We start from the raw sequence: 10,093 nt of genomic DNA, 5'->3' as shown, positions 1-10,093 counted from the left end.
TCTGGCATCAGTACGCACAAACGCGCACGTCCGCCCGCACACTCAAACGCTCACACGTGCAGATGCGCACAACCACACATGCCTGCACAAGTCCACACACTTATACACACAAACACACACACTCTGACGTACACGTGCAGTACTTGGAGGCATACTTCTGTGTTTTTGTTTTTGCTTAAGTGATTTTATATTTGCGTAGTAGTTAAGTGTGTCATAGCTGTTTTGTGTCAGATAGCATCGCAGAGTTAACAACAAATAGAAAGCAGATTTCTTCTTTTGGGTTTGTGCCTTTGTTTGAACCTATTTTTGTGGATAAACATCGGTTCATCTTTACCCACAAGGAGATTAGCGGTCACATCATTGGATTTAATTTGTGTATTTAACAGACAAATGTTTTTGAAGAGAAAGGGACTGAGGCTGAGACAGAGAGACAGATAGAAAGACAGACAGAGATAGAGAGACAGAGAGAAAAACAAACAGAGGGAAAGACAGGAAGAGAGGGGGACCGAGAGAGAGAGAGACAGACAGAGACAGAGAGAGAGACAGAGAGACAGACAGACAGAGACAGAGTCTGAGGGTCAGAGGTCAAGCAGCTCTGGTGGGGGTGGGGGTCAGACCGGAGGGGGTCTCCCAGTCGTCTTACACTCTTTAATATCTTGCGGGTGGCGGGGGAGTCAGGGGTATACAGGACCTTTCCCATCACCAGGGGCTTCACTGAATTCCACACTATCTTGGTGATCGGGTTGGACTCCAGTGTCTGCATCAGGTCGTTGCAGAAGGGAGCTGTGGGGGGGGGGGGGGGGGGGGGTATCATCATCTGAACACAACCAACTCCGACCCCTCCCATCCACAAATACACTTAAGAGACCTGTGGCCAATGAGACAAGGACAAATATTTACCATAACCGGTCCCTTCGTTTTTCATGCAACCTGTATTTATCTTCCTGGAGACATAAGTGCACAGCAGACTGTGCCACAAATAAACAGAAAGACGACCTCTTGCTCACACGCAAAACTCCTTAAGCAATGTGACCTCGGCAACCTGTATGCACCGCGCTAGTTTGAATAAATCGTTTCTTTCATTGTGTGTGTGTTTATATATATGGGGTGTTTTTTATGCGTTAATGTCGATTGTGTGTTGTTGTCGTCCTGTTAAAGGCTAAACGCTAATGCGTCCCGCTATGTATCTTAGAAGCTATTGAGGCATCCGTTAGAGAAGGAGCTCATTGATCTAGATTAATGAGGACAACAGTCAGCGCATGGCAGGTGAATAATAAACAAGAGGAAATGAAGTAAACCACATGCAGCAGTTCTTGGTTTGGAAAGCGTCTAAGCGTTCGTTTCACTCCGTCTTAAAACCAAGACAGGATGAGGTTTTCAATCAGTGACGTCAAGAGCGTTTCTATTGCTGTGCCTTTGTCGTATTCATCTGTCATTTTATTAGCCGAGTACTTTTCCTATGGCCATGTAATTCAAAGGCATTACACGGGCTAAAAAAGCGTTAAAGGGGACATATTATGGCGTTTTCACAACAAGTAAACATAGTATTTGAGTTCCAGAATGTTTTTTAAGCTGTTTGCTGGATATGGCTTTTAGGAAAAAAAAAACTTGCGTACCGCTATTCCCCTCAGTTTCAGTCCCTTCAGAATGCGCTGTTTCTGGGGTCTGTAGCTTTAATGCAAATGAGCTGCTGCCCATTGACCAATGAGCTGTCAGACTGAACCACAGCATGGAGGAGAAGGGATTGTTGCCGTTTACGGACTCCAGGAGCTCTATATCTATATAATATAATATAATATAACATAATATAATATAATAATATATGGGAATTTATATAATATTATATCTTATATCACGGCCAAAAGCTATGTGCGCCTCGGATGATAATATGAATCATAAAGACTGCGTCTGACGTCTCTGGTACTTCCACAACAAGTAAAGACTCGTAGTGGGGGATATCTCTGCAGTAGTTGAGAAGAATTGGGGAAAGGAACGTTGGCCTTGACTCTCTGAAGTCCATGGAGAAAGGGATTGTACTCCGGGAACTGAGTTGCCGGACTATCGCCGAGCTCTGGACTGCCGGACTGCCGAAACTTTGGCAGCAGTCCGGCAGTCCGGCAGAGAAAGGGTTTGTACTACCAGAGCTGACCTGCCGCCGAGTTCCCCCCGCCGGAGCTGCTCGTCCGCTGGTCCACAAAATCTTAACTTTGCTCTGATTGGAGGGGAGTGGGGAAGTGGGGGGTAATATTCAACTGTGCCCCCTTCCTACGTAGGAGGGGGCACCGAAACTGACTCGCTCGTTTGGTAACTGTAGGTGGGGTTCTTTCAGAAATGCACAGCTCACTCAAAAAATCATGTACAGACTTTTTTCAAAGTTTGTATGCGTGTGGGAGCACCAGAGACCCAAAACAACACCCCAAATCCCAGGAAAAGTGTTATTTCCCATTTAAAAGCATCGCTTACAGCTTACTTTGCGATCGACTAGTGGTGGGGGGAGTGTCGTTCAATCTCATTTCACCATTGTGCCTGTGAAGCTCTTTGTTATCGTGAATCCTAGGACCTCAACCTAACCTGGCCTACCCTCACCTAGCCTCAACTCCACCCAGCCCAACCCAACCAAACCCAACCCAACCCAGACCAGCCTGCAGTGGAACCAGCCTGATGGAGGAACCAGCCTGATGCAGGAACCAGCCTGATGGAGGAGCCAGCCTGATGCAGGAACCAGCCTGATGCAGGAACCAGCCTGATGGAGGAGCCAGCCTGACAGAGGAGCCAGCCCCGTACTCACTGGTGGTGGCGTCGTAGCGGTAGTCGCGGCTCTTGCTGCCGTTGACCCCCAGGAACACCTTGTAGTTGTTGTCCTCGTACCAGTTGAAGGAGAGCACACGGGAACCCCCCCCGTCCGGGTAGCCGCACACCAGGGAGGAGAGCAGGGAGGTCAGCTCGCTGAAGGAGGCGGGGCCCCCGGAGCGCGCCAGGGGCTGCAGGGCCTTCAGGAGGTCCTGGGAGCTGCTCCTCTCCATCAGCTGGAGCGGCCAAGAGGGGGGGAGGGGGGGGGGGGAGGGGGCAAAATACGTAACCTTATAGCAATGCGCACGGGAGACTTGGGGACGCATTCATAACACACACACACGCACGGGCACAGACAGACACAGACAGACAGGCAGACAGACGGGAAGGCAGACAGACAGACAGGCAGGCGGGCGGACGGACGGACACACGTACACAAGGACAGACACACACAGACAGACGGACGGACGGACGGACGGACGGACGGACGGACACACGGACAGACAGACAGACGGACGGACGGACACACGGACAGACAGACAGACAGACAGACAGACAGTCACACAGACAGACAGACACGCTAAACTGAAGGACGAGTTTCAAATTTTGATCACGTTTCATTATGAATAACAATGCAATATTTATGTTTTGTTATATTTTAAAGTACAATCATAATAATGACATGATATCCATAGATATAAATAGTGTAATAATGTATATTCCTTGTGGATCAAACTGGTCCCCCTAAAGGCCCTTCCCCCTGGTCAGCGGTGCTTATGTAACTCCCACCCGGTCAAGTCATGTGAAGTTCCAACGCACAAGAGCCCCCGCACTGCCGACAATACGACCAGGAAGAGAGGCCAGCGGGGTGAGCGTCGGCGGGCCGCCCCCAGCCGTGACGAGGACAGAGCCGGGGCGGAGCGCGCTGCTGCATCCTCCCATTGAGAGGGGGGGGGGAAAGTGACTTCCTGTGCATTGCCCTCCGCGTCCTCGCTAGGAACCGACGCGCACACACAACACAGGAGGCCGGGTGCACTGGTGTGCCCTGCACTGCACTGCACGGTAACAATTATAATGATACAAAACACAATAAACACACTCCATCCCACTGACAACATGGACGTCCAGAGGTGGATAAAGAAGAGGGGGTGGAGGTAGATGTTTTCCTTACCACCCGCTCTGCCGCTCTCGACCGGAAAGGCTTGAAAACATCAGCTCATAGGCCCACATAGAAGGGTAGGTTCGGGTTTGTGCCATGCATTGTGTATACACACATGCAAATATACAATGCCATACACGACTTACAATGATGAACACACCCGCACTGAATGCACTGGTGGTTCTATGAACATCTTTACTGTACCGACAGCGATATATTGTTTCACTTCTTATGACAAATGTACTCATTGTAACAAATGCACTTATTGTAAGTCGCTTTGGATAAAAGCGTCTGCTAAATGCCCTAAATGTAAATGTAAATGGTGGTGGTTAGTGAGTCCCCACCCCCCCCCCCCCCCCCCTTCACTGTTAAGCGCTTAGGAGACTTGAAAAGCGCTATATAAATGTGACGATTATTATTATCATTATTAGAATGGGGACTGTCAACTGAGATCAGGATGACGCAGTCTTTAATGAAGTCTGTCGTCACCACGGGTCACACGGCATTCCCGACGACGTGCCTCCTCTCCTAGGTAGTGGTACGTGTGCATTCGCACGGCGTACCACTAACAAAACACACACCCTTTCTGACATGTTCTCCCTCAATCCCCTCTCATTCTTGATTGTTAGAGGCCCCCCCCTACACACACACACACACACACGCAACTTAAAGGAAAGCAAGTTTGGTAAGGAGAGCACTTGGCTAGTCTCTCTGTCACCAGAGCAAGAGGCAAGTCCCACCTAGAGGAAGTGTCACCTCCAAGGAATGTCTCTCCCCCCCCCTTTTGCTCTCTCTCTCTCTCTCTCTCTCTCTCTCTCTCTCTCTCTCTCTCTCTCTCTCTCTCTCTCTCTCTCTCTCTCTCTCTCTCTCTCTCTCTCTCTCTCTCTCTCTCTCTCTCTCTCTCTCTCTCTCTCTCTCTCTCTCTCTCTCTCTCTCTCTCTCTCTCTGGCTCCTGGCCAACCCTCTGGAAGAATACACCGCCTGAAGGGATGTACAGTAAACGTGCCCAGACACACAATGGCCTTCTTTTGTCTGCGTTCGTAAATACCACACACACACACAGCTACTTACATACACCACACACACACACACACACACACACACACACACACACACACACACCTACCTGCATAAACTTTATATACACATTACAGCACCCATCACTTACTTTCCTCCGAGAGTGAACAGGGACCTGCGGAAGAGACTAGCTTCCTGAAGACTAAAAATATACTGGGGCCGCTTGTCTCTCCGGCACCCAGAGGAGGAGAGAGGAAAGAGGAGCCTGGAGAGGAGAGAAGGGCAGCGAAGAGTAGAGGAGAAGTGGAGAGTGGAGGGGAGAGGAGAGGAGAGGAGAAGAGAGGAGAGGAGAAGAGAAGAGAGGAGGGCAGCGAAGAGTAGAGGAGAAGAGGAGAGTGGAGGGGAGAGGAGAGGAGAAGCGAGGAGAAGAGAGGAGAGGAGAAGAGAGGAGAGGGCAGCGAAGAGTAGAGAAGAAGAGGAGAGTGGAGGGGAGAGGAGGGGAGAAGAGAGGATATAGGAGAGAGGAGAGGAGAGGAGAGGAGAGGAGAGGAGAGGAGAAGAGAGGAGACGATAGGAGATACGAGAATGGAGAGGAGAAGAGAGGGGAGGAGATAGGAGAGAGGAGGGGAGGGGAGAAGAAATTAAAGGAGAAGAGAGGAGAAGGGAGTGGTAGGGAAAGAAGAGGAGAGGAGAAGCCAGAGGAGAGTGATCGAGAGAGGAGAGGACAAAGGAGAGAAGAAGAGATGAGGCGAAGAAAGGAGAGGAGGGGAAGGAAGGGGAGAGAGGACAGGCGGGGAGAAGTGATGAGAGAAGAGAGAAAAGGAGCGATAAATGGAACCGAGACAGGTGAAGAGAAGGGGGTGGAGGAGAAAATAAAGGATAAAAAGAGCAGTAGATTGATTGGAGCACTTTAGAGTACTTACCTCTTGTATTTTCTCAAACACAGTGCTAAGGACTCGACCCCAGAAGTGCAGGTCAATCCCCTGGGCATTGCGATCCATTACCCGAGGCATCTGTGGGGGTAAAACCGAGCCACATACTCAGGGAAATGGACTTTAAAAAGAAATACAATATAAACATCTTTAACGTGAAATTGTTCATCCTGTTGATTTAGCAATCTGAATCAATACAGGACACAAATCATTATCGGCCATAAATGTCGACAGAGCAGAGCTAACAAGGGCCTTGAGTGGATGTCTGAGAGGGACATCCACCCGGCAGTCCCTGCATAGACCTCTGTTTGTGTCAGCTTGTATGCAAATGCATTATGAATGTCTGCAACATAGACTATACAGATAGTCTGCTATCTTCCTGAGCTATATTGCCATGCAACACGTTTTTTAACCTGTTTTAGACAATCAAGTTCATGTCCACAACTAGTAATGAAACCGAATCCTATGTTTTACTGCTCCGAAACCGAAATTGCCTCAGCTCGACAACGTCTGAAACGTTGACCCGAGCATAAAACAGGCTCCTACGTTCCCCTTAAAGCCCTTCTGTTCTGTTTGCCAGGACAGAACGTGAAGGGGTTCCGGCCTCCGTCCCGCCCCCAGCTTGTGTGTACCCTCAGGTGACCCACTTCCTACAGCGAACCACCGAGGCGTCTCGTGCCACAAACACAATGACCCCCGGTCATTACGCACTTTCCTCTGACACTTGTCTTTCCGAGGTAAAGGGCAGGGGGCCGTTAAAGGCTGAGTGAGGTGTCTGTGATGCCCCCCCCCCGCCCGCTCAGAGCACCTCTGTGTCTCCGGGGTCACGGAAGCGCACGAGGGCCAAGAAAAACAGCGGCGGAGAGATATCCTTCCTCTCGCATTCCTCCCCGCTCGCATTTCAATGAAACGAGGGAAAGGCCTGGGAAGCGTGCGTGTGCACGTGCGTGTGTCATGGAAATGGAGGGAGTGATGTCATGATGAGGTTGGGATTTTCATCCTAGCACTTAAACAGCAAGCCCCCATAAAATAAGTAAAAAAACTGACTCTGGTGAAGGAGTCTAGAAATACGACAATGAAACTAGGCCTGGGCGACATGGCTGAAAGACATATCACGATATAACTTGATCACACTGATCGATATCAAAAACTATTGATAATTGTAATGACCTAAAAAGACTAGGAATTACTAGGAATAAATACTCCATTGTCGATACAACAATGAATAACACTCAAATAATGTAAATAAGTATGGAACCGTGTTTGTGTAACAAACCCAGCTGCTAGATTCGCTGGTCCAGTCTGTTATGGATATATATTGAACATGTTTTATATTGATATTGATGTTACAATCACGATACGATAATATATTGTTTATTGCCCAGGCCTAAATGAAACCCTCAAACCCTTTACCTGACACAGGTCAAAGTGTACCTTACTCACAGGCATCAGTTACTGTATATTTAGATTTGAACGAAGTATAAGAAAGCAGTATCCACCTTTGTGGATTTTTGTTATTTGACTATATAAGTAGTTATTACCGTGTATATGTGCTTATGGTGGGTATGTTTGCTATTTACCCAAGACTTTATTAAAGACCCCTCTCTCCTTTGACACTCATAATGTCGTCCACTCCTATGTTCTTGTAAGGGGCAGATATAAGGGCAAGCTTGGAGGACATTCACAACTACGTATGTATTAGCAGTTCAAGCGTAAGTATCGTATTGCATTTCTATTGGCCAGCTCTTCGCAACACAACATCCTCTGGGCGGGGACTGCTTATAGCTAAGTCCATTAGATAAATAGGCCAAGATGGATAAGGCCTGTGAAAGTCCCCCCACTTAGGCCAATCCCCTGACCCCTTGTTTAAAGCCCAGCGCTGAAGCAGAGCATACACTGGTGGGCTCAGCGTGTGGCATGGTGGAGATGATGAACCCATGAAGGGCTATGAATGGGTGGGGTAGATAGAGGCTGCATATGAAGATCATTTGAATGCATTGTACGAAGGCCTACAAAAAATATGTACACAAAACCGGACTGTTGATGGATCCACTCACTGAACACAAATAAATACATACCAGGTTTTAAGCATAAGAATTTGTTAAGCACAAAATATTGATCCGTCAATTAGCTTAAAAATAGCCTTAGCGGCTAACTAGCCTTCACTAAATTACCTCGCACATGCCAAATGTTGGCATCACACATGGTCTCTCTCTAGTAGGAAACATTATCTAGCTCATGGAGTACGCACTCACTGAACTATGCTTACCAAAGCTATGTCCCACCTTGTCTTTAAGCAACACGACAGCAGCTTCCACAACAATGAATCACAGGCTCTTTGGATTGGAAAATGTGTATTCCATTCAACATAAAGCAGTGAGAAACAATTTAGATGTTGGCTTTTAGTGAAATGATTTGGCCATGACAAGCTAACGTTGTCCAGGGGCCATGATGTTTCCCAATCATAAATCTATGTTAGATAGGATTTGTATTGTTAATGTTACAAATTCCCCCTTTTCACGATTGTACAACTATTTCACAACCATTTAGAATTAATCGTATATTTAATCGAATCATACATATTTAATTCTGTTCTGGATGATTGGATGGTTCAACCTTACAGAAGCAGACGGAGACACGATGAGACCTCCAGGCATGTTGTTTACAACTCAATGTGATGTTTGACAAGGGGAGACAAAGGATTTATAATATTAACAAGCTATTATAAGATTGAAATCAATGGAGAAAATCTCTGCAGGAAAAAGCCATCTCCTTCCTTGTTATTATTAGAACAACCACAGCACACACACGCAAATTTCGAAGCTTCTAAACATATTTCAGCAAGGATGTCAAGTAGTTTGTGTTTTCCCCAACTGAGGAAATACTTAATCAAAGTCCAGAAGATTACTTGGAGGTTTCTACACCTAAACCCTGATTGAGAATGCCAGCCTCTATGAAGGAACTTGGAAATGGTCCCATGCTCTCACAAACCCCTTTCCTCTAACAATGCCAATAACACCTGCCAAGTCATATGCATATATTAAAGCAGCCCAACTAGTGCCTCTTCAATGGAAATCTGCTAAAACCCACCACTTCTGCACATACAAACAGGTGTGTCGTATGTGTCGTAAGACTATAGTGTAAAATCCTTTTCACAAAATGCAGTTTTTTCTGAAGAGAAAAGAGAGCAGACTGACCAATCTGAAGATCTTGAAGAAGTCCAGATTGGAATAGAGGATGTCCTCGATCTTCTGCAGCCTCTGCTGGGAGAGGGCGCACATGGCGTTGCGCACGGAGAACAGGCCCCGGCGGGCGTGGAAGAGGAGGAAGCGTTCCAGCAGGACCTGGCTGCAGGCGATGTCCTTCAGCCGCAGGTCCGGGACACCGAAGGCAAACTGGAGGAGGAACAGCAGGAGATTGAAGTCCGCCACAATAAACGTTCCTGTTTCATTGATGTTCTGGGCGACTCAACCGATAACTGACAGGATGATGCTCATTTTGTGGATTCTCTGGACATATATATGTGTATTGTTGGCGACTATCGTTTTTTACCAAACGTTTAGATTATGATATTTTGGTGAACATGATTTCCCCACCAAGTCACAACCGCTTTATCAAAAGGCCACTTACTTTATCTCATTGCCATCTACAAGTTTATCCGTTTAAAAATACGTGAATAGGGATTGGGAACCATGGCTGTCAATGGTCCCACTTTCTTGCAGTTATTCTGCAGATTTGCCGACTTGCTTCAAACACAGTTCTCTCATACATTCAGGAAATAGCCGCATTTGATATTATTTAAGTCTGCTTGGAGTACAAAGATGCCATTGGGTGACAAAAAAATGTGGTTATTTGTGTTAAAGTGAGGGAATCCCAAATCCTTATCTAGTCATAAAGGTACTGAGGTTACCACACAAATACAATCAACCCACATTTTCCAGTCGTATTTCTGCATTGATCAGCTCGTGAACCACAGAGTTTGAGAGGCTGGCGTCTCGCAACAGGAAGGCTGTGAAGTTCTCGTCGTCCTTCAGAATGTCGTCTAGCCTCAGTCCGCGACCTGGATGGATGGATAAAAAGATCATTGACTAGCTGGGGTCCAGGAAACAGTTGACAGCCAGACTGATAAATTGCTGCAGGTTTCAGGGAAGAATGCCCAATGGAAAAATACAATGTTTGTTTCTGTATGTGTTAC

General features: G+C 47.2%; 1 protein-coding gene across 1 annotated transcript in view; it reads right to left on the bottom strand.

Annotated features, from left to right (window-relative positions):
* The window catches only part of LOC307085580 (retinal-specific phospholipid-transporting ATPase ABCA4-like), a gene marked incomplete at both ends in the record, with an annotated part of 52,618 nt that overhangs the window by 40,893 nt on the left and 1,632 nt on the right, over positions 1–10,093 (bottom strand). Inside the window, 5 exons of the mRNA XM_079750417.1 lie at positions 644–783; positions 2,789–3,026; positions 5,890–5,979; positions 9,096–9,293; positions 9,831–9,958. Coding sequence (XP_079606543.1) covers positions 644–783; positions 2,789–3,026; positions 5,890–5,979; positions 9,096–9,293; positions 9,831–9,958 — 794 coding nt within the window. The remainder of the gene's footprint in view (positions 1–643; positions 784–2,788; positions 3,027–5,889; positions 5,980–9,095; positions 9,294–9,830; positions 9,959–10,093) is intronic.

This window comes from Pollachius pollachius, assembly GCF_949987615.1.
Source record: "Pollachius pollachius genome assembly, chromosome: 14".
Lineage (NCBI taxonomy): Eukaryota > Metazoa > Chordata > Actinopteri > Gadiformes > Gadidae > Pollachius > Pollachius pollachius.
This window is presented reverse-complemented; position numbering and strand designations above follow the sequence as displayed.